The sequence below is a fragment of the Misgurnus anguillicaudatus genome, chromosome 14 (assembly GCF_027580225.2).
Source record: "Misgurnus anguillicaudatus chromosome 14, ASM2758022v2, whole genome shotgun sequence".
Taxonomy (NCBI): domain Eukaryota; kingdom Metazoa; phylum Chordata; class Actinopteri; order Cypriniformes; family Cobitidae; genus Misgurnus; species Misgurnus anguillicaudatus.
In genome coordinates, this window is record NC_073350.2 from 10,428,798 (window position 1) to 10,453,949 (window position 25,152).

The window sequence follows — 25,152 nt, forward strand, 5'->3', positions numbered from 1 at the left end:
TTGCCGGGTCGCCCCGTGGCTCGCGTCAGTGTTGCGCAGATTCGGTTTGAACCGAAAGCGGAGTGTGACCTTCCCGGGCGGCGGAGACCGGCAGGAGACTGAGCGAGCGGACCCATGTCAGCACTCCCGTCCACTACCCTCGCCACGGAGATGAACAGCAACTTGGCTGGAGATGAAATCGGGTAAGAGACGGCGGTTTATACGGACAGTGTGTGGAGGTAACGCAGCCGTCCCGCTCCAGCGAAGAGAGATGCGCAGCGGGCCGACCGCTGTACAGCCGATACCGGAGAACCAGCCCGCCGGGCTCCGCGCTCACAACCGTGCGCCGATAAACTTCGGGTGACAGCATGATCACCTCGGCTGGACAAAGCGATAAGTGACTAATTTTAATAGCGATACTGAAAGATGTTTCGATAAAACGCATGAGCTGTCAAAGCTGAAGCTGTCAAACTGGTCTCATTCATGTTATAAGTTTTAAAAATCAACCTGAAGTGTTGTATCGCTTTCTTTATTATTGTTTAAATTTTACTATCAAAATTTCACACCTTTTTGCTCAAAAAACGTATAGTAGAGGAGAAATATATAAAAAATAGAGTATTTTTCCCACATCCCAGCATGCAGCAGCGGATTGGGTTAGACAGGCAGATAACCAGTTAACCAACTCGTGTTAACCAGCGGGATAGATTCGTTTTGTTGGATTATTTGGGTGGTTAGACCGCACATATCAGACTCGATGTGCCAAGGGCAAATGTATGCTGCTCGAGCTCAACCGACAGAGTGTTAGCAACGCAAACGTCATGGGTTTGAACCCCGAGAACGCGCTTACTGATCAAACTAAATGTATAGCTTTAGATGAAAGCGTCTGACAATGCATAAAATGTAAAATGTGTTTACATCCTTTACCTTGAGTTATGTTGTCATGAAGTCAAATATAATGTGATATTCCCTTATGTTCTTGTTGCAGGAAGTTGTTTGTGGGTGGATTAGATTGGAGCACCACCCAGGGTAAGTGATAACTGGCATGTTTACCTTCTCATGGTTTTATACATGACTGTGGTTTTTACTCTTGAATTATGCAAGTGTGCAATGCAAACCTGTATCTCTGTAATGTACAGTCTTTAAAAATAAAGGTGCTGAAAGGAGCTCTTTGCAGCAGTGCCATATTATTTTTTTATTTTTTGTATTAAAGCTTCACTATATTTTAGTAGTGTCATATGATGACTTATGTTTTGTTATAATATAATTAATAATATAATTATGATATTAAATTTAATATCATCTCCGTTCACTGGTGCTGAAGTAAATTTGGGAAGGGTGTGTCCTAAATTTTGCTAAACTGAGATGTGCACTGCAGTGGATAATGGCAGCTCTTTTGTTATTTATTGCACCACAACACTGCGTTTTGTTTATGGGCTTTAATAGGGTGTTTTTCATTTGGGCAATCATCATTGAAAAGCATTTCAAGTTTTGTTTACCAAGAGCAGCGTTGGGATGTTGAATGGCTCTATAGCATTGTTCATCCGAGGGGTATCGAATGACTTTCCCTAATCGTGTCTTGTTTGTTTTGTCAGAGACTTTGCGAAACTACTTCTCTCAGTACGGAGAGGTTGTGGATTGTGTCATAATGAAAGATAAAAGCACAAATCAGTCGAGGGGCTTCGGCTTCGTGAAGTTTAAAGACCCCAACTGCGTACGGACCGTCCTGGACACTAAACCCCATAATCTGGACGGTAGAAATGTAAGGAGCTGTTGTCTTAAAAGAAATAGGAAAGAGAATATTTTGCATAGTTCCAGTCATTGTGTCCTCGCAGGTTTGACTTTGCATGAATTGACTGCTTTTTTCCTCACACCCGCAGATCGACCCAAAGCCGTGTACGCCTAGAGGCATGCAGCCCGAAAAGACTCGGGCAAAAGATGGCTGGGTAAGAATTCAAGAATGTAGTCTGCATTAGTTTGTTTACACCTGTTATTAAAGGATTACTACAATTTCATAACAAAAATCCAGATAAGTTACTCACCCCTATCTCATCCAAGATGTTGATGTCTTTCTTACTTTAGTCGAGAAGAAATTAAGCTTTTTTAGGAAACATTCCAGGATTTTTCTCCATATAATGGACTTTAATGGACCTCAACCGTTTACAGTTTCATTGCAGTTTTAATGCAGCTTCAAAGGGCTCTAAATGATCCTTATTGAGGCTTAAGAGTGAAACAATTGTAATAAATACAAAATATGTACTTTTAAACCACAACTTCTCGCCTGGCACTATCCGTGTGATGCACCAGCGGGACCTTACGTATTATGCAATCACATCGAAAGGTCACGTGCTACATATGTGAAACGCACACTTGCGGGCCATTTTAAACAATATACTGACACAAAGCCATAAATTAGGATCAGTCCACATACAACAACTTTTACAACTCCACACTTGTAAACACTGGAGCGGTATTTTCGCATACATCATCCGTGACCTTTCGACGTGATTGCATACCACTAAAGTCTACTATATGGGGAAAAATCCTGAAATGTTTTCCTCATTTCTTCTCTATTAAACAAAAAAGGACAAACATCTTGGATGACATGGGGTTAGTAAATTATCAGAATTATTTTTATAAAAGTGGAATATTCCTATAGACGGTTTCAGCAGTAACAACATAAACAAACTGCTTTCGTGAAACAAACGTAACTTCCGAAAAACGTAAAGAAAACTGTAAAGAATCAATGGCCCCGTACACACTGCAAACTTTCGGGAGTGACAATCGCGTTTATATGCGGGAGCGAATCCCCTAAATGTACGTTTCATGTCTGTACGAAACAAAAAATCACTCCCGAAAATGTGATTATTGACACAGAGGTAACCATAGCAACGTGTTGCCGTCTCGCGTGCTTATTACTCACAGATTTGACCAAAATAATTTAACAGAGTTTTGCAATAAACCTCCATCGTGGCGTTGTGTATTGTATGCATTTGTGAGGCTGCTCTAAAGCGCGCTGTCTTGCAGTGTTGCCAGGTCCTCGTCTTTTTTGTACTTACATACCGTTAAGGCTTTTGGCTCATGAAGCAATTAAGATTTTGGTGTTAATAAAGTGTGAAGGTCCCAAATATATTGATCTTTGAGGTAAAGCATTTGGATTTATTTCAGTTTATTATTGGATTTTTCTTGTTCGCTGTTCTTTGTTCGTGCAAGATCTGGCAACACTAGTCAGCAAACGCTCGTGCTGTCATTTTCTGCATCGCGCATGAAGACTTTTTCCCCTCCTAGGCATTTATTTTTTCAGAAGAGAGACCTGTCATGACTCATGTCCATGATGCACATTTAAACACTTTCTTACCTACTAGTTGTTCAGTTCGGTTATGTACACACTATGCAGAGTTTCTGTAAAGGCTGTTGTCACTACCAGTAATGCGCGGGTTGATCCGAAATAAGCGAGTGCCTGCGGTCACCCACGGTTACCCGCGGTTACAAGTCATCCAAAAATATTTAATGATATTCGGGTCGCGGTCGGTCGGGTCGTTTTGAAATAAAGATGCCAGTTAACTATTTTAAACAATTACTACTTTTAAAAAATGCGGGTCGGGCACACAATTTTTTTTCTTCTTTTTGCGGTCCGAGTTGTGGGCGGGTTAGTCGAAAGCATTGGTCGGGTACGGGTTGTTTATACATTGACCCATGCATCACTGGTCACTACCTGTTTTTTGCGTGAGTTAATTCGTTTGTAGAATGCGGTTGCCAGTCCCGTAATTGACCAAATAGAGTAAAATACAGGATTAAATGGGGTATAAAATGTTTTGAGCTCGTCCAGATTCGACCAAGTTCAGAGGACGCCCTTTAAGCAATCAGGATAGAAGTGGTTAAAATGTGTCTCTCTCGTCCACTTGTGATCCGATCGACCAAAACGCATCTTAATACCAGGTGTAAACAAGCTCTTAGGGTCTGAATGCTGTGGAAATCTGTGGCACAGGTTATGTGTGGACCTTGCTAAACATAACATTTTGTGTGTTTCAGAAAGGAAGCAAGACTGACAACAGTAAATCTAAGAAGATATTTGTCGGTGGAATTCCTCATAATTGCGGTGAAGCTGAACTCAGGGATTATTTTAACAGATTTGGAGTGGTAAGATGATGTAACTTTTATACCGTTTATATTCTGCAATGATGTCAAAGGATGCATATACATTGGGGTTCAAAACTGAAGTCAAATGTAGTACAGTGTGCATCCAACCTCCGAAAGTTGCAAAATCTGTTTATTTATGCGCTGTTCCAATGTATGTTCCAATTTTTTTCGATGTTCCAAAAAAAAACATCTTATGCACTTTTATGGAACCTAAGAAATTGACAAAAGAAATCTGCAATTACAGATTTTCATTATGATTTCAGACTTTTGTATCCCACCGTATATACAGTATTACACCTTATACAGCATGCGTTTTTGTTTTGTGATCGGTTTCACCCTACATCCATCCCGTTCTCCCTTTTGAAGGTCACAGAGGTGGTCATGATCTATGACGCGGAAAAGCAAAGGCCTCGAGGTAAACCACACATTCAGATTTGCTCCCATTCAGTCTCTCTCTCACCTCACGCCCATGACAAACTATTCCAACCCAAAGAGAAGAGGATATCTCGCAGGTCATGCGTCCTTTTCATGTATGTGTGCGTGTGATGCTGGGGTTGGCGTGTCTTGACTCTCGCATGGCGGCAAGGCAAATCAGCAGCATCCACGTGACTCGCAGACATTTGCATCAAACGCGCAGCTCAATTTAGCTTCTTGCGCATCTGTTCGCGATGCGGCGTCACGCAACATGCCTGCCACTTTGTCATCCAGTCAGCACCCACTGAAATCTGACTGTGTAATCATGATCATTGAAAAATAAAGAAACGTCTATTTCTGTCAGATCATTTGCTGTACAGCGATGGAAAAAATCAGTGCAGTATTTACATGTGCTCAAAGCATGTCCTTCATTGACCTTTGTCAGGTTATACGGCATGTTTCATCTTTGATATGATTGAAAACATGTTCATGTTTTGCCAATGAAGTATGTAAAAAAAAACATCAGACGTGTCCTAAGACCATAATCCAGTTTGACGTGTGAACAAAATGGTGAACGTCTACCCTGACTAAGGTTCATGTCTTTCAGAGAAGCGTGATGTTTGTGTACACAGCTGTTTCCGCTGCTTTTACTATTCAAACCAATGCTTTTCATTTCACTCTTTTTGGGAATCTGTGGAATAGTTTGCCATGTGAACATTCACAGTTGCCTTTGAAATCACTGAAATTCATTTATTATTAACCTTTAGACGTAAGTTTTATTTATAATTTGATTGATATACAAAATGAATGTTTAATGCTATTTAGATCATTAAGTAAGAGCTCTCTATCTTTCTTCTAATGTCCCTGTTTTCCTTGTCAAGTGTTTGAATGCATTAACGTTTTTCCTAAGATATGTCTGTTTTTTCCTATAGGATACAGTAAAGATAGTGGCACCACACAGATTAAGGCCTGGTGTGAAACACACTCGTGCCTGTTTCTCTAGTGTAAACACAGTTAATGCTTCAGTTTGTGACCTGTTAAAGGTGATGGCTTAAGCCCGGAGTATAGTCTGTTTTTACGTGTACACGAACACGGTTGAACGCAAAGCAAAGCATCGTTTATTTGACTTGTACATGTACACTGGCATTCGACACATGCGCATGCAAAGTACGCGCAATTACAAAAGTCGGGCGATGTGCGTAAACGCTTGCGTACTATTCTGATGACGAAATATGTGGCACGCTCACTGTACACGGACCCTCGCGCATGCGTATAAAGGGAACTATACTTTTAGCTTTATTTTTATACAGTTCTGGCTTTTAACAAAAAACATACCTTTTACATGACAATGATGTATTTAAATCAAAAAACGTTTTTATCAGTACCGGCTCGTGACTGCTCTTCCAAGGGGTGCAAATTCAAAATAAGGGTTCGGAGTAGGGCTGTCACAATTATCAAATTTGGCTGATGGTTAATTGCCTAATAAATTGTGACGATTATGCCGATTATTTGCCTGTTTTAGGGCTTTGACATTTAATTCTCATACGTTTTGTTTGTTCATTAAATAATTGTTGTGAATATTAAATTAAATCTTTTGCAAGGTTTACCTAGCAGTGAATATTAATACATATAACTCATATTTAAAAGTAATTATTTAATGATAATAGTTCATACTGCTTATCAAAGTTTCGCAGCATTTTTTTAAATGCTGTTTTTTCCACTGTATTGAATAGTTTTGCAATGTATCGCATTACAGTACACTGTCAGGTAAGGAATGCAATCTAATACTGTCTCGTTTATACAGGCGCTACAGCTCCCCCTTGTGTTTTTTAGAGAGATGTGCAATCATTGCGGTGATTTGAAATCATCGCGATGAGGGGGGTGTCATCGTGTTTTCAAAATATGTGTTTGGTGCATCATGTGAACCATGTGCATCACGTGTTTTGTCAAAATAAATGCCTGCTGCACATGCGTCAAAACCGTTTATGATAAAAGAGACGCTCATGTTCACAAAATACACACAAGACACTCCCTTAACAGTAAACTCTGATTACACATAAGATTATGCGAGTATCTGGCAAACGCGAGCGTCTCTTTTGTCATGAAATCCTTTGGGCGCGTCTGCAGCAGGGACTTGTTTTGGCGGGACACGTGATGCACATAGGTTCACCAGACGCGCAGAACACATATTTTGAAATTACGAACCACACACATGATGGGCTACATACATGTTGTGACGAACTTCGCATCGTATGCCCTTGAAAAAAGAAGTCACCGGCCCCCATTGGTTTTTATTTTTATTTTCGTGTACAGATGACAACGTTATCAAAACGATCCTCGTTCACACAAATCTGTGAAAACGACCAAAAATTATGCATGCCAGCCAAGTAGTTGGTGATATTACATCATGTCTAGACACGTAATACTCAGGCACATGACATCACCGTTTTCACAAACTTGCGTGCATGTATTTCACACAAAGATGATAATGGTGTCATTTTTAAAATCTTGCACTTTGAAACACATTTACAAAGTTAGCATTTTCAGGCCCATAAAATGTTTACTGTTTTGTGTTGCGTAATATAGTAAATATCATTTAATTTAGATTTTTACAGTATTTTACGTCATGCTTGAAAAAATGTAAACGTACTAAGTTTAAATGGACGATAGTTGAAATAGTAGTTCCTGTGAAAGTTCACTTTTCAAAATGTCGAAAAAGTTATATAACCCAACCCACATATGCGTTCTAACCCGTTCCGAATTGCTTCACGAATCTAGGACATCAAATTGACTTTTAAAAGCCTCTATAACTGGCAACTTTCTTAAATGAAACCAGGCCTGATGATGAAGGGCAGGTTGGGTATATTTAGTCCTCTTACAGACAGATGGTCCACATATTGTACGAATTCTCAGATCCCTTCGTTCTCAAAGGACGTGCGATCAGAATCAGGTTAGATCCCAAAGTGGAGGTTCTCGCAGCCCAGTTCTGCCAGAGTTATCAGATCAAACTGAAACTAGTTCATACTGGTGGATCTGGTGCAGCTGCGTTTTATCGCGCGAGTGACCTTGGAATCCAGCTCCGCTTCAGTAACCCACTCGAGTGGCGTTTTAACCGTCCCATCTCCACGACCCCTGCACGCGTGGGTGCACTGATTGGCTGTCACCGAGCCTAGGAGCAAACGTCTGAATCGAGCATTAACTGGGGTTTCACCACACGAGAAACCGGGCTGTATGTTTCACAGATATCCTTATATCCTTGTGGTGCTGTTGTTATAATGTTACAATCTCCGTTCTCTTGGTTTACCCAAAATGTGTCATTTTTTGGGAGACTTTGAGAAATACTGATAAAACCTGTAGTGTTAATGATCATTCTTGTTATGCATTGATAATTGTGGTTGCTGCTCGCATTTGTTGTGTAAGACGGGGGAGGTGAACAAAATGAGGTTCGGATGAAATTGATATGATTTTAATGCGACTAAAATTCAATTCGAGAGTGGTCAATGAGGTTACATAAGCCTTAGACTTTAGTTATCAAATGCCTACTATGCTGTTAATGATTAAATATGTTCAAGGTTAAAGCGTGCCAGAACAGAATAATACCCAAGACTTTTGTCCTTTCGGCCCGCGCTTATCACATTTCCCGGTCACTCGGGCCGTGATGCCATCCGAACCTCAGGTACCCCCCACCCCACCCCTCTTTTGTTCTTCTAGCTGTTCTGTCCCAACACCCTGCTGCTCTATTGACTTTTGGTCGTTGGCTAGGTTTTGGATTTATTACTTTCGAGGCCGAACAATCAGTGGACCAGGCTGTCAACATGCATTTTCACGACATCATGGGCAAAAAAGTGTGTAGTTGTAGTTTTATTTCCCCCTAAAACAGAAACTAAAGCTTGGGCGACTGACGATTAGAGTAAACATGCACGAGGGAGTTTGGAAAATACTTTTTTCTTTTCCAAGGTGCATGAAGGAGTTTCTCTTTTAATTTGGGGCATATTGTGTGAAATGTTCATTATGTAAATTTATAATTTTAGTAATTTTCTATTAATATAGCTGCATTAGTCGCCCAAGGCTTAGTTCATTTGTACCGTTTCTCTGGGTGCAGCTTAGCTGTTTAAAAAAGAGCCTCAATGAATTAAATTGTATCATTAAATGCAATTGGATTATAAAGGAAGGATTACTATAAAAGATTAAGGTTATATCAGCACCTAAAGAACCGGTCACATTTCTTTTATTTCTTTTTCTTTCATTCAGGTTATTGATTTGGTTTCTGTCAGGTCACTATTTGAGTTCTGTATTATCCCAAAGGAAAAGAAATCTCAATTAAGTGACCACATACGAATCTCCATACTGTGTCTATTAGACTCCAACTAGTTTTTAGGTGGGTGGCATGAGATTATTGTCTAGTAGCTGCGTGTTTAAAAGTCTGCTTCGTGGGATAGTGCAAGACTGAACAAGGCGTGTGACGTGTTATCTCACCTCACCAGCTAAACTAAGTAAAAATATCAGTCTCAACATGACTGGTTTGAGGAGGTTGACCTGCATTCTGTGTTCTGTAACTCACAACACAGACCAATAGCCCTTTTACTGTAAGTAATGCAGCATGACAATAATTTAAGCGCTTATGCGTTCAATCCCAGAATGCAAAGCGACTCTAACTGCGTTTGGTCTCCCGAGGTGCTGTCACGAATGCTGTGTGCTGATTTAAAGTGAAAAACCACTTCCAGCAAGTTTGTTCGAGACGCCGCTGCAGTTTCTGCCCTACATTGAGTTTGTTCTCGCCTGCCTGGACTCGGGTTCGCATTCTTGAAGGAATCAGGTGCTACCGGTACCTGGGCTATTGTTCTTCACATGACATTATTGCAGTGGGATTTGAGGAGGGTGTGGCCATACGTTTTAAAATTAGTAACTGGAGCATTTCAGACCGCGAACCAAATCCCAGCTCTGCCGTCAGACGCGTAGACTTGCACGAGGCGTCCCATCACTCCGAGCGGCGATGCCCGCGGGAGCCGCGTTGCCGAATCGGTGGTTGCAGACCACTCGCTCAAACTGATACCTAATTAGGTCGACAGCAAGAGGAGGAGAGACGCGGAAAGGGAGCCGTTACATTTATGCTCCTTTACGATGGAAAAATATCTCTCGCTCTTGATGCAAGGTGACCCCAATAACTCACCCCCTTTAGAGTCTCAGTCTATTTCTGGATCTACACTATAAGTGGAGTAAATCTAACCTATGTGTGTTAAACTGTGTGGCTTTATACATGAGTTCCAGGTTATTTTAGGATGTAATTGCCCTAATTGGATAATTCGAAAATTAGATGGTCATTATATGAATTAGTAAAATCTTTAGAATTTATTTCATGCAATTTGAACGAAAACACCACAGTTTTTCAGTATTTTACTGTGTTCTCGCCTCAACTTAGATTAATTAATGCATACCTATTTTTTTTTCACTGTGTTCACTTGGTCTTTGTACAGTGGGTTGTGGGTGTGTTGGCGTTTGGCCTGGCCCCATTCATTCCTTGGGATCCAGGCGGATGGATTTGGAAGCCAACAAGCACTTCCATGTTTTTCCTATTTAAAGACTGTTACATGAGTAGTTACACGAGTAAGTATGGTGGCACAAAATAAAACGTGGTGATTTTTTTAAGATGATAAGAATGAGAGCTGTATTGTATGGCGGAAAAGCACTTAGTTCGACCTCGGCGCACAGTAACATCATCACTCCTGACTATTCCCCCTCTCGCTCAAACTTCCGTCAATATTACTTCGCCCAAGGTCAAAGTGCTGCAAATTAAGTGCTCCTCCGCTATACGACATAGTTCTCATTTTTTATGTGCATAAAAATCGCCACGTTTTATTTTGTGCCACCATGCTTACTTGTGTAGCTACTCATGTAACATGGAGGTGTTTGGTGGCTTCTGGATTCATCCCTGTTTGGATCCTAAGGAATAAATGGGGCTAGGCTAAATGCTAATACATTCACAACCCGCTGTACAAAGATTAAGTGCACACATTGAAAAAGGATAGGGATGTATTAAAGGAATGGTCTACTCATTTTCAATATTGAAGTATGTTGTTGCCTTGACTGGGAGTTGTTGATGCATCCCTCTGTCGTCTGTGTGCGTGCACGTGGGCGCTGGGGCGCGCTGCGACGCTTCGATAGCATTTAGCTTGGCCCCATTCACTCAATGGTACCATTCAGAGACAAAGCCAGAAGTGACCAAACACATCAACGTTTTTCCTGTTTGGGACGAGTGGTTATACGAGCAAGTACAAAATAAAACGTAGCGCTTTTCTAAGCGGATTTAAAAGAGGAACTATATTTTATGGCGTAATAGCACTTTTGGGAGTACTTCGACTCGGCGAAGTAACAGTGTGAGTGAGAAGGGGAGCGGACTTTTCAGGCGAGTCGAAGTACTCCCAAAAGCGCCACCACGCCACAAAATATAGCTCCCCCCCCAAATCCGCCCAGAAAAGCGCTACGTCTCACTTTTTGTACCACCAAACTTGCTCGTACAACCACTCGTCCCAAATAGGAAAAACGTCGATGTGTTTGGTCACTTCTAACTTTATCTCTAAATGGTACCATTGAATGAATGGGGCTAAGCTAAATGCTATCGAAGCGTCGCAGCGCGCTCCAGCGCTTACGTGCACGCACACAGATGATAGAGAGATGTATCAACAATTCTTAGTTAAGGTAATAACATATTTTAATATGAAATGAGTAGACTATTCCTTTAATCTGCCTAAGTTTTGGGTGGGAACACGGTAAAATATTGAAAAACTGTGGTGTTTTCCTTTAATATAACCACCATCTATCTATCTATCTATCTATCTATCTATCTATCTATCTATCTATCTATCTATCTATCTATCTATCTATCTATCTATCTATCTATCTATCTATCTATCTTTATCTATATTTATCTATCTTTAGCTATATCTGTCTTTATCTGTATCTATCTTTATCTATATCTTTCTTTATCTATATCATATTTATACTGTACGCCACACACAAAGCTAGATAAAGTTTTAAATATAGATATTTTTCTTACAAAATCGCATCGATTACCCTCAAAAGGTCTTTATTAACCCACTGGAGCCGTGTGGATAACGTCTGTATAGGATGGATGCACTTTTTTGGGCTTGAAAGTCATTTCTATCGTTATAAAGCTTGGAAGAGCAAGGACATTTACTAAAATAACTCAAATTGTGTTCATCTGAAAGATGATGGGCATATGTATCTCGGATTGCTTGAGGGAGTTAATTATAGGGTAATTTACATTTTTTGTTTGAACTATCCCTTTAGGAGCACCTATAAAATCGAAATCGAGACGTCAAAATAGCTTTATTTTTAAGAATTTACTAAATCTATGTCAGCGATTATAATTTTATTGACAAGTTCATATTTGACACAGTATGAAGATTCATCTCTTATTAAACTGTCTCCATTTTAATAATTGCATGTTATTTGTTTGATTCAGTTAGATTATCATACATTTAAACATCATGACCATTATATTTCTATTGTCGTGTCTAAACTGAAGTTCTTAAGCATTAGCCGGGGAAAGGTAAGTCTTCATTTTATATTAGCAGTTTAAAACTACTTAAAAGAGGAGAGATGTAAGATATATGTTTACATATATATATACACACACAGGGACAGTGTTTCTCAGGTACATCTGTGATTATGAAAAATATAAAAACGTAATCATTATTATTAATAATTAGTAAAACATATACTTAAATTGTACCAGAAATGATTCTTCCTAATCTGACCCATAAAGTACATTTACTAAGATTTTATATGCAGTACCTCAGAAACATTGGTTTCAAATAGAAGAGACCAAGTATATTTCAGTCCGTCTGGACTTCGGTCTTGTATTTGGCCAAAAGAGTAAGAGTATCTGTTTGGAGGTGAAGGCTAAAGTTTCTGATAGGTGAGTGGGGGAAGCAGGCGGTATGTTAATTCTCATCTCGCTAGTTACGACCTCTCGTCCTTTGTGCAGGTTGAAGTCAAGAAGGCGGAGCCTCGGGACAGCAAAGCTCCCGCCCCTGGTCAGCTGGGAGCCAATCAGTGGGCCCCCCGAGCCATCCTAAGCACAGCCAATGGCTGGGCGGCACAGCCGGCTGCGAGCTGGCAACAGAGCTACGGGCCTCAGGGTGAGTGACACGACGGGCCAGAACGTAGCGGGAACGCAGCGTGCCCCGACCTGAAAAATGACACCCAGAGCCAACTGGTGTCGGTCACGCTTCACTTTAGGTCTGGCTGCACCGTTTGTGCCATCTGGCTTAAACCACAGTGGGTTTGTTCACTACGTGGGGGGATGTATTCATGCAGAGCTCGACCAAAATAAGACTGGAGCGAATACAGAAATGCTGCAGACTTTAATTGAATGCGTTCTGGCTCAGCTTATATTTGGCGTAAACAGTAATATGCAACTTTGTCTGTGAAATTCAAGGTGAAGTTTTATAATCTAATGATGAGATTAGGAACTTCAAAGTTTGAGACCTTACTCAGTTAAAATATCAAGATTATATTGTCACATAATCGGATTTTATGTATAAAAGAGTTAAAATGTGTTTTGGTTTCAGGTGTTTGGGTGTCTACAGGTCAACCGCTTGGTATGTTTTTTATTATTACATTTTAGTTTGTGTGTTATATTCATTTAATGTCTAGTTATACTTTATTGTATATGTTGTGAGTAAAGACCCGTTCACACCAAGTCTGAATTTTTGCGCAAAAATAAAAACCTAATGAAACCAATATCTTATCATTAAGTGCTTAAAGCGATACTCCAGCCAAATATTAAAATTATCTCATGATTTACACATTTGGAGTTAATGTCCTCGCTCTTCCAAGTTTTTTAATGGGAGAAGACAGGGATCTGTGAACAACTTTTGACTTTAACCCGTTAATTGGCGATGTCCCGTGAGCGGGACACCTACGTTTATTTCAATATTTTCTATGTAAATGTTAATCTATCATGACAAACTATATATTGTTGGAAAGGTCTAAGAATGTAGTTTTCATATTTCAAAACCTTTTAGCAGTAATAATAATGCAGTAACTGTAATTTATTCATTTGTGACACAAGTATGCAGCAAACCAGCACAAACCTCAGTTTTTTGACAATTTTATGTATTAAAAATTGTACTATATTGCATTTTTATTTATTACAAATAAATGTAAACTGCTTTAAAAAAAAATAATATTTTCACCTCTAGACACTTCCCTAAAAAACGTTGAAGTGTCTTCTTTAAAACCAAAAATTACCAAAATTAAAACCAAAATTAGGCTTCTAGACCAAAAAAAAAAAATGCCAGAGTTATATTAATTTAAAGGTGTATATCACCTTTTCACCAACCCCCCACTCAAAAAGGGCTGCGCCAGTTAAAGGGTTAAACCCCAAAAAAGTGCATTCATCCTTCACAGAGGTAATCAACATGGCTCCAAGGGGTTAATAAAGGCTTTCTGCAACGCCATCTTGGATTTACGAGACGCAGTTATGTCCAAGATGGCGTTGTTACTGGAAGCTAGTTATTATAGATTAATTACGTTTAAAATATAGATATTTTACTTACAATTACCCACACAAGACCTTTGTTAACCCATTGGGAGCCGTGTGGATTGCTTGTGTGAGGGATCAATGCACTTTTTTGGGGTTTGGAGTCGGAAGTTCTTCTCTGATCTCTTGTTTTCTACAATTGTAAGTTTGGAAAAGCAAGAACATTTACGAAATTGCCTACAATTGTGTTCGTCTGAAAGATGATTGACATGTGCATCTTGAATGGCTTGAGGGTGAGAACATCATGGGGTAACTTTGATATTTGGCTGGAGTATCACTTTAACTCTGAGGTGGATCATACTGTCATATGTAATACTTTATTACGTTTTAGTGAACAATTCGTTCATTTGTCCAAACGTTTTTACAGATACAAAAGAAAATTCCTCAAAAATAAATACACTGACTTGTTGTGACTAGGCCTTAACTCATTGCTGAATTAAACATGTGACACTCCATCTGTCTCAGCTGGCTATGGACCATCTTTACCTGCCGGCCGAGGTGCACCAGCACAACCTCCCTCTCCATTTAATGCATTTCTAGTGGCAGCAGCACCCACAGGAGGATTCGGGGCACCTCAGGGATACCCCCAACAGGGCTTTAGCACACAACCACAGTTTGGTACATGAAACATTTCATTTGTTTCAGAAGTGAGATTGTTAATTGTCTTTGCAGATTAGATCTGATGTCACACTTTTAATTTAAAGGTGCATTATGTAACTTTTAGAAGGATGTCTTGACAGAAATGCAATATAATATAACTATAATATCAGTGGTCAAGGTTTCCCGCAGAAAATATGTTAGTTAAGGTGGTATGGTTTGCCACCATACCGGTGTGAAGCGCGTCCGCGATATTCTCCGAGGTGCACTTGACGGCCTTTTGTGCAGCGAAAAATTTTTTTTGGACGACCTAGTTAAGGTGGTAGGGTTCCCCAGCTTAGGCGGGCCGCCCTCACTGCAAAGTGCTGCGGGAAACACCTTAGTGGTGTTTTTATCTACATACATCGCGGGTCACCTTACTTGGAAGTCGCCGTCATGTTTGTATAGTAGCCCTAAACGGACAAACTGCTATACAGACTAAGTTTTGTCACTACGTTTTCTCAGAAAATAACGTCTTCTGGTGGTTACCGTAGCTTCTCTTTACATTTTAAATGGGAGGGGTCAACTGTGGAGTGCGGACAGAGCTGTTGTTTGCAATTCGCAATCTCACCGCTAGATGCTGCTAAAAGTCCCACATTGCACCTTTACATTTAAATCTGTCATTTTATCCCCAAAATAAAATGTGTTTTGCATAAATATATGAGAATATATTTGACCCTGTCTGTGAAATCCACTTTCTCATAATCTTATTATAAAATTAGGAACATCAACGTTTTATTTCACTCAACTTTAGCTGAGTTTTCAAAGACTGGATCACAAATAGATGTTATCTTTAGACCCCTTTAGGGCACCTATTTCATTACTAAAACCAACAATTTTGTGTATTTGGTATAATACAATGTGTTCCAAAGAACTGTGACACTAATTAATGTATCAGTGTCCTATTTTCAAACCAAAATAAGATTTGAATGACTTCATTGTGTTTTTGTTTCATATTTGTGTACACAGGATATAGTTTTGGCACACCACAAGGTGACCAGTTTGTAGCACAAGGAATACCACCCCCTCCCGCCACACCAGGGGCAGGACCCCTGGCTTTTGCTCCGGCAACGACTCCCTCTCAGGACCTGAGCAAAGCCGCCTCGGCACAGCCGGACTTCTCCTACAGCCAATATGGTAAGACGTCACTGAAATGCAGCACCGAGCCTCTGCAGATGTGCTGTAGTCCATCTCTTGTTTTTGCTTTTGTGACATCACATACCTCCAAACAGACCCTTACACTTTATCTTCTCGATTTCCTTGTGAGGTCTGTGGAGGTTTATTCAGCGCTATGTGTGAATTAGATCATCCTATACCTGCAATGCTGCTTTACCAGACAGCGTATGTGTGACGTAAACGCACTTCAGAGTGTTGCCGTCACAATCTGTGCACTGATGTGGGGTGTTGAAATGAGGTTTTAGTACGGGGTGGGGCTGGGGGTAGAATTACAGTGCATGTGAGAATTTTCCTAGGTAAATTTAACCGAACCAAGCGTAAGATATATGGGGAACGCCATTTCATGCAGGTGCTGACAAAATTTAGAGCATCCATTAGTCTATAGGAAATAGAAATGTCTCTGCTGCAGAATAGAGTCATTTAGGAGTCTGCAGGAATAGCCAGAAGCAAGAAGCTGGCGAGATGTAGGACATAATAGGTATAATAATTATATCAGACTTACAATGAAATCACTCAAGTTAGGGTTTGGTATCTTGTTCTTTGAATGTGGCTTCGTGATATAACCAAGTTAAGTTTCAAAATAACTTAACCTAAGATGTGTGCTGGAACAGTTGACTCTCCAGCAAGCAGATTTAAGATGCTCTGTTAAAGAAATAGTCTACTCATTTTCAATATTAAAATATGTTATTACCTTAACTAAGAATTGTTGATACATCCCTCTATCATCTGTGTGCGTGCACGTAAGCGCTGGAGCGCGCTGCGACGCTTCGATGGCATTTGGCTTGGCCCCATTCGTTCAATGGTGCCATTTGGAGATGGAGTTGGAGGTGGCCGGGCACATCAACGTTTTTCCTGTTTGAGACGAGTGGTTGTGCGAGCAAGTTTGGTGGTACAGAATGGGGCGTGGCGCTTTTCTGGGCGGATTTGGGGGAGGAACTGTGTTTTGTGGCGTGGTGGCACTTTTGGGAGTACTTTGACTCGGCGCAGTAACACCCTCCCTCTCCCATTATGAGAGTGAGAAGGGGAGCGGACTTTTCAGGCGAGTCGAAGTACTCCCAAAAGTGCTGTTGCGCCATAAAATATAGTTACTCTTTTAAATCCACTTAGAAAAGCGATACGTTTTATTTTGTACCACCAAACTTGCTCGTATAACTACTCGTCTTAAATAGGAAAAACGTTGATGTGTTTGGTCACTTCTAACTTTATCTCTAAATGGTAGCATTGAATGAATGGGGCTAAGCTAAATGCTATCGAAGCGTCGCAGCGCGCTCCAGCGCTTACGTGCACGCACACAGATGATAGAGGGATGTATCAACAATTCTTAGTTAAGGTAATAACATATTTTAATATTGAAAATGAGTAGACTATTCCTTTAAAGAAATAGTTCACCCAGATATGAATTTTAACTTCATGCCATCCCAGATACATTTATGAGAGGAAATTATTAATAGATTAGTTTAGCACAGTTAAATTAAATATGGCGGCACATTGATAACTTCTTGTGTGTCTTGCAAGTAGGTATTCGTCTTTTGTCACTAGATGCGCAAGAACCAATAACGGTGCATTCACACGGGGCGTAAGCGTTGCCGCTTCCCTTCACTTTTTTAATGGGTGACGTCATGTGTTGCCAAACTGAATTGTGGACTGTCTGCGTCGCGTCACTGCCGTTGCTTGCGGCAGAAGTTAAACATTGCTCAACTTTTCAAGTGAGTCAGCCAATCAGATCGCCTTATGCAAATAACCTAGGCAGAGCCAGCCAATTACGTTTATGGAAGACCGGAGCATGTGTTGCGGCCACTGTGATTGGCCGTTGGCCACGCTTCAGACAAGCCTTCGGTCAAGTGTTAACGCTTTTGCCCTGTGTGAATGTACCGTAAGATTTTACATCATCCATGTGTCGTCATATTTGAACTCACTGCTCTGATCTGTGTTGCCATGGATACATAATGCATTAATTACTAAAAAGCTCAAATTAGGTCAGATATTCATGTCACAAAAGTTTAGTGTATGACGACACATCGATATCATTAATCACATTCTTGCGTGTCTCGTGACTAGGGCTGTGTCTGAAATCGCATACTATGACAGTAGGTACTGAATTAGATGACGATCAATAGGTGCTATATAGTATAAATATTGATAGTTTGAATGAATTTGGAGTACTACATCCGCCATGTTGATACATTACATGACATACGTTGCATAACAAGTTAGCGTTAACTGGAATGACGTTAAACTAGTGCAATTTAACCACAAGAGACAGCTGTTTAATATATGTATTTGCATTTGAATAGAGCCGTGCTACCGCTTTCGGGCATTTTTTAATAAAACAACGCCCCTCCGTCTTCTTCTTCGTTGGATAACTCCATCGAATTAACACTTCGGGATCTTGCCGGAAGTAGTAGGTCATCCGGGTTCATTGGGCCTACTGTTTTTCGAACACTATGAATTCGGACATAGTACTCGCTTTGCCTACTGCTTTTCACCCTCTTTATAGTAGGTCTGCATGTTAAATCGCATGTGATTGTCATTGCGCATCTTGTCAGTGAAGTCGGTTTCTTGATTAGCCTTAGTCCGTAGATGTATCCACTGCGATAATGTATGCGATATGGCTCAGCTTGTAAGTGAACTATGGCTTTGTGTAAATGCCACTCCATCTAAAAGCAGGTGATGGCGATTTCTACTTATAATCGGGAAACCGGCTTTACTGACAAGATGCCCATGACTATCGCATGAAATTTATCGTGCAGCCCTACTATATAGTATGGAAGTAGGCCGTTTCGGACACAGCCTAGGTGTACTTTTACTACTTACCTCGCCTACTGCTTTTCGCCAACTATATTGTATGGAAATAAGAGGTTTTGGATGCAGCACTACTGCCATACTGTTTGTGTTTCATCACGAGATGAGCAAGAAACAGTATGAACTTAGATCATATTTTTGAACTAAAGGCCAAAGTATTGTAAATTTTTTATGTGTACGCGTACAGTGCACGTGACAAAATGTTTGTCATCAGAAGAAGAGCGCACGTGTACTGTACACATGGTGCGGATATGTATGCGTCATCATGCATGCGCGTACAGGAGAATGCAGTATGTATCCCAGGAGATGCTTTGTATTACTGTGGGTTTACACCAGATGCAAGTTCAACCATTTTCCGCGAGTAGATTACATACAAAGTCAATGCAAAGACGCGATCAGATGTGTCCTCGCGTGGGGCGATGGGAATGACGTGATATGGGTGGCGCGTTTGCCATGAAAACACGCGCTATTCGCCTCAAACGCGTCTTCGCCCAAGTTGAAAATATTCAACTCGAGCGAAAAATTCGCATGACACGAAGTTAAATCCCGCGAGTAATCTAGAGCGAGAAACGTTTGGTGTAAATCCACAGTTACGCAATGCGTATGCATCGAGCGAATGTGTGCGCGTATATTCACAAACACGTAAAAAACAGACTATACTCTGCGCTTTACCATGCCTAACTCTGTTGCCATGGATACCTGGCATAAAAAACAGCACAGTAAATTTAAATATGATGGCACATCGATAACTTTAAATCCCATGTCATGCGATACAAAAGAACCAGAAAGATCTCTGTGTTGCCATGGATACGTGACTTCTGGTCCTCATACAAAGTTTTTAACGTTGTTTTTACGAACTCTTTTTAAATTTGGATGAACTAATGTGCTTGCTTCAGTAAGCCAAAGATCACAGTTCACAGGTCAAGCCACGTTCAAAGAGCAAAACCCAAATTATTGTGTAGTAACAAATACAAGAATTCAGTTAAACAACAAATGACGTAAAAATGAAATTTAGCTGCTCTTTAGTTAAGCAGAACAGGCAGTCTGTATGTATGTGTGTTGGCGGTGAGCTTTTAAAGTGGGGTCAGACAATCCGTGTGGGTTGTATTCTATGGGTGGACAGTCTCATCAGCTGCCGCTTGTCACGCCACCGCTTCGCTTTCATCCATCAGCACTAAGACGGCCCAAAAGCCTGTTAGGCACAATCATTTAACAGCAGCACAGGGCCAATCCATGCACCCGATCTGCTCATGAGCTCTGAGGGCAGGAGAGGGCGCCGTTCACTTTGGTAGGAGCTGTAAGATAGTAGTTAAGTCAGACTCTCTCTGGGTCGAGTCAACCTGGTCTCCTCATCTCCCCGCTAGGCTTGGGTAACTATCCTCAGGACCCCTCTGCCTACGGACCAACGCGTCCTTCTCACACTTATGTACAGGAAGAGCAGGGATATAGTGCAGGTAGGTGAGCAACTACATCATACAACCACTCAACCCAGTCAAATCAACAGCCTCAGACATCTCAGTTCTGTTTCTGTCATGCATCACAAACTCAAGTCCATGTACAATATGCATGCGTCGTATGCATATTTTACATCGCTGCGGTTTTCCATATGATATACTAAAATACAGCTACATGTCACTGGGGAGACACATGTTTACTTCAATACACAGTATGGTCTTGTAATGTAAGCAATGTGAACCGGCTAGTAGCTGTAGTTTACTATATCAACAAAACTGATGGCTTCTTAAGTTTTGGTCACTGCATTGCTTTGCTGCCAGAAGGATGATCTAATTTTGTCTCTGCTTTACTGGTTTTTCTGTGGATTTGGCTCTCCTCATGGAGTGGGTGAATATTACACCTGAATAAATCTCAGCAGATTTGGTGGAAGTTTGAATTAGATATGGTCTATTTCTCACTTAAGTTCTCACTGATTTGTTTCTTGATCCATTCCTCTTCATTTGTGCTCATGTTGTCTAACCTTTAGCTCTCATCCCTAGAGTCTTTTAAATAAACTGTCTTTAAGATTGTGTATTTTTCTTTAGTTTTTCTGCTTATTCATGTTTTAATTATCTGTCTGTAATCCAAATGTTTTGTTTTAAAGGTCACCTAATATGCCAATTTTTCAAGATGTAATATTAGGGGGCGTGCACACCAAGGCATTTACACCAGAGTACGTTGTAAAAAATGTTCAATGGAAGCACTGTGCTTTTCAAAAACGCCAGCAGCTGGGTTAAATGCTCATCAATGTCACTTCTCCCACTCCATCCAATCACAGCAGAGGAGGGGCGGGACAAATATCACAACAACCAACCGGTGCATCGTTCAACGACTGATATTAGAACGCCCGGCGTTTCAGTCCCGTTGAAACGTTTTGGTCTACACGCCCCCTTGTGAAATATCTTTATATTATACCATTTTCAAAAATGCCCCATTTGGGTGTGCAGGAAAAGTGCTGTATTTGTATGTCTCTTTAAATGCAAATGAGCTGCTGCTTCCCTCCCCGTCTACAGTTATGTATACCGAAATAATACACTGTTTTAAATAAGACAATCACCTTACTTATTTGTTCATAATAAACATGCGGTAGTGAATTATGTAAAAAAGATTTAAAATAGAAATGATGACCTTACTGTGGTCTTTGGAAAGTTGTAGGCGGGGCTTGCGCAAAGTGACATCAGTTTGCTCAGAAAATGCCAACAGCTTGACCAATACGCCATATGTAGTCCACCGCCATGTTGATTTCAAACCGAGGCTGTGAGGGATGGACGCCGCTTTATACCTATTGTTTTGTATCAGTATGCTGGTTACATCAGATGCTGTATTCAGCCATCAAAACACAGAAAATTTCACAAATTTCCACAGGACTTCAGAAATATGACCTAATTTTGAGATGAGGGCAGTGCAATGTGTACATAAAATCAATAGAGGAATTGACATCACTTTTCCACGCGACCACCCCGGAGCACGCCCTTTTGAGTGGCAAACGTTCAACAAAATGGCAGGTTTTCATAGGGGCTGCTGCGAAAATGCCAGTAAAACTGACTTTTATCAGCTTAAATTGAATTTAGTTGGACTTGATAGCAGAGGTGGAAAATACTTAGTTACATTAATTACATTTTCCAAGCATCTGTGCTTTATTAGAGTGTTTGTATTGGGAAAAATTTGACTTCACTATATTTTAAAGCATAGAATCATACTGTGTATTCTTTAATATTGCATATTAAAATGTATTTAATACCTAATTACATTTAAATTGTGTAGTTTTTCTTGAGCAAAAGTACGTTAATGTACTTAGATATTAAATGTAAAACAAACACTTGTATTTATGAAATGTAATAAAGTAAAATTATGATAATATTTGCTCTGGAATGTATGTTTTCCAAAGAAAAACACGGACAACATGCAAATACTTGAAAAAATACTTTTAAGTAGAAAGTAAAACCTCTGCTTGATATTGATCCTACAACTTATCAACCCACCTGTAGTCTGTAGACGTTGGCATGAACGATCAATTTACTTCTTCTTTCTGTGTTTTTTGTCAGTCTGTAAAACGATAGCTCCAAATTCTTGTTAATCTGTTAGTACAGTCTATCGCACAACAGCTTTTTCCATTTTGGGCGCGTTTTCACCATGTTTTCACTGATTTCACATTGTACTCAAATGCTGCCGCTCTGTCTTTTGCCACTCAGTGGGCTAACCGCAGTCTTTTTTGCTGAAGGTGACATCACGTGCATACCCTCTATTTTGTTATTAGCCTGTTGGCTAATCATTAGTTTCTACTGATGTAAGCATGTATACTTTTCATGAAACACCAATATAGTCTATAGACGGTTTCATCGGATGCACGCACGCTGACACGATACACGTCTGGATCCGAACTTTACTTCCGGTTTTGCTTTTTATGGTCTGACTAGTTGCTAAATGGATCTCTTGAAAAAATGCCTCGTCGAAAATTACAAATATTTTGGTTTCCTAGGTAGTCTATGTGTTGTTTTTTTGCTTGTAATATAAATAAACTACGTTTAAAGAACTTTGTTGTTATTTATTCTTAGCTGAGTTTACCGGAAGTTACGTGCGTACCACGACAGCCGCTTGTTTATGTTGTTACTGCTGAAACCGTCTATAACTAAATGCATATCTCCAATTTGAACAGATTACAAAAACATGCAAGGCTTGAATACATTAAAAACTTTTCTATTCAGAAATAAATAATTTCTGTTATCAAGTTATTAAGTTTTTTTTTCCATGAAAGACGTTTGTTTACATTGTTACTGCTGAAAGTGTCTATATTGGTGTTTTAAAGCAAGGTGATAATGCTTACAACATGAGAGATTATCGATTAGCCAACAGGATAATATCCAAAACTGATTTTTGGACACAATGCACAGTTCTCATCCCAAATTAGATCATATATCCCTTCTAATTTTAATTATTCATGTTTTCTGAGCTTCTTTGTCCTGGGGAAATTTGTAAAACAATGTATTTTCCATGTTCTGATTGCTGAATGACCAGCATCCTGATACAAGCATCGGTGTGGAATCAACATGGCGGCTGAATAAAGCATATATGAGACTGTTAAGGTTTTACAGGGATTACAGGGTGGTTGTGTACACACACAGACAACCCACAAATATGTTTTATTCACATCTAAAAGTGAATTTCCCATATTAGGTGACCTTTAAGCCATTTTCTTTTTTTTTTATAATTTAGTTATTTATGTTTAAGAGTCTCTTTTTTTATAGATTCAGATACTTTGGCCACATACACACTGCAAAGTTTTGGAAGTGGGAGCCACATTCAATTTGTGAGTGAGTCCCTTAAATTACACTTCTATGTGTGTATGAAGTACAGTATTCCCTACTGATTGTTAACAAGAAACATTAATGCCTGCAGTCTGTAAAATTAGCATAGAAAAAATAGATACCTTGAAATGCACTGTAAGTCAAATTTGGATAAAAGCGTCTGCTAAATGCATAAATATAGTATATTAAGTTTATTTGTAGTGCAAGTGGCATGTCTGGTTTACACTTTCTTGTGTTCTTTCTGGTGTGCAATGTATGAACTAGGGCCATTATATTGTCAATACATAAAGTGAATTTGGCTGTTAAATGACTTTTTACTATCATAAACAAATGAACTATGTGTGTACAGAAGACTCAGACTTATTTAACTGCAGTATGTGTGTGGCCTTTGTCTGAAAATCTGTATTAAACCAAAATGCTTAGGTGCCCAGAAAGCCTAGTCATATAGTAAAGACATTCATCATTTTATTTTATTAGACTTGACTGATGTTTAATATGCTCTCCAATGTTTTCATGTCTGTTGAGACAGGTTATGGGCAGGACCTGAGTGCTTTTGGTCATAGCTTTGCAGATCCCAGCCAGCAAACTGCCTCATACGCTGCAGCCCCCTCTGCGCCCTCGACGGGAGCCCAACCTGCAGCTGGCAGCTTTGGACGAGGACAGAACCATAATGTACAGGGCTTCCACCCATACCGGCGCTGAGCTGCTCTCCTTTCACCCCCCCAATGCAATACACATCGTCAGGGATTCAGACGTTTTATTCAAATTGGACTGGATTTTGGGATTGTGTCTTTTTGAACATCGCAAGCAATTAAAAAGGGTTTTATTGTGTGTAAATTGTGAACTGGGGCTCTACTCCAATAACAGAAGACCACATAACTTCTCTATATTTTGTAGTAGGACTGAACTGCTGAAGTATTTAGCAATAGATTTGTATTGTCATCAGCACACAACAGAGGCACCAGACATCAGTGACAGGGTCTCCCATTTATTCAGCTTTAATTCTATTAGCGGGAAAGAAAAACAATTATTTTCAATTTTGTGACTTTGGTTTACTCTATGAGCCTTTTACCATTTTATTTATGTTTGTTTTGGAAATAGAGTACAAATGTGTATTATACACCTAAACTGTGCAATTTTTTTAAAGAATTTTGTACTAATATATGTGCGCTTTTCTTGTTTTTTATTTAAGGATGTAGACTTCCCTCAGGTGGCTGTCAGTGCACTTTGCACTTATGCAAAAAAAAAGAAAACTTATGAAAATGAGAGTTTATTTGAAATAAATGATTTAAAGAAATAAAACCGTGTGGTTTCTGTTTGCAAGTCTTGAATATGAACAGCTGCTGTCATTCTAGGCCTTCAAAATTCACATAAAATGACACTATTTTATTATTTCTTATAATTTAGATTGCAAACCCTTGTCAGAAATGAAGTATTTCATCATGGGTATGAAATGGAACACAACATCCACAATGTGATACAGTGTCTGTCATTATTTAAAGTAAATAAATTTTTGGGATTTGACATGTAACATCCTAATTCATAATTTATCATATTTTCTTTACAATTAAGATTTACAATATATAAACAAATAAGGGAATGTCTGTAATTTAGTTGTTGATCAGTACAGACATTTTGTGT

General features: G+C 39.8%; 1 protein-coding gene across 16 annotated transcripts; it reads left to right on the top strand.

Moving 5' to 3' along the window:
* dazap1 (DAZ associated protein 1) lies at window positions 1-24,813 on the top strand. 16 transcript variants are annotated; one of them, XM_055183372.2, is made up of 14 exons: window positions 1-182; window positions 965-1,005; window positions 1,572-1,738; window positions 1,857-1,922; window positions 4,009-4,116; window positions 4,483-4,531; window positions 8,242-8,375; window positions 12,539-12,692; window positions 13,125-13,154; window positions 14,564-14,716; window positions 15,704-15,871; window positions 20,077-20,166; window positions 23,452-23,517; window positions 24,037-24,230. In XM_055183372.2, exons 1-14 carry the CDS (start codon window positions 115-117, stop codon window positions 24,072-24,074), a joined length of 1,332 nt encoding a protein of 443 aa, XP_055039347.1. In that variant the 5' UTR covers window positions 1-114; the 3' UTR covers window positions 24,075-24,230. The 16 variants fall into 16 exon arrangements, with proteins under 16 accessions (XP_055039347.1, XP_055039340.1, XP_055039341.1 ...); XM_055183365.2 differs by having other exon boundaries at window positions 2-182; window positions 24,041-24,813; XM_055183366.2 differs by having other exon boundaries at window positions 2-182; window positions 23,452-23,513; window positions 24,037-24,813.
* The last annotated feature ends 339 nt before the right edge of the window (window positions 24,814-25,152 follow it).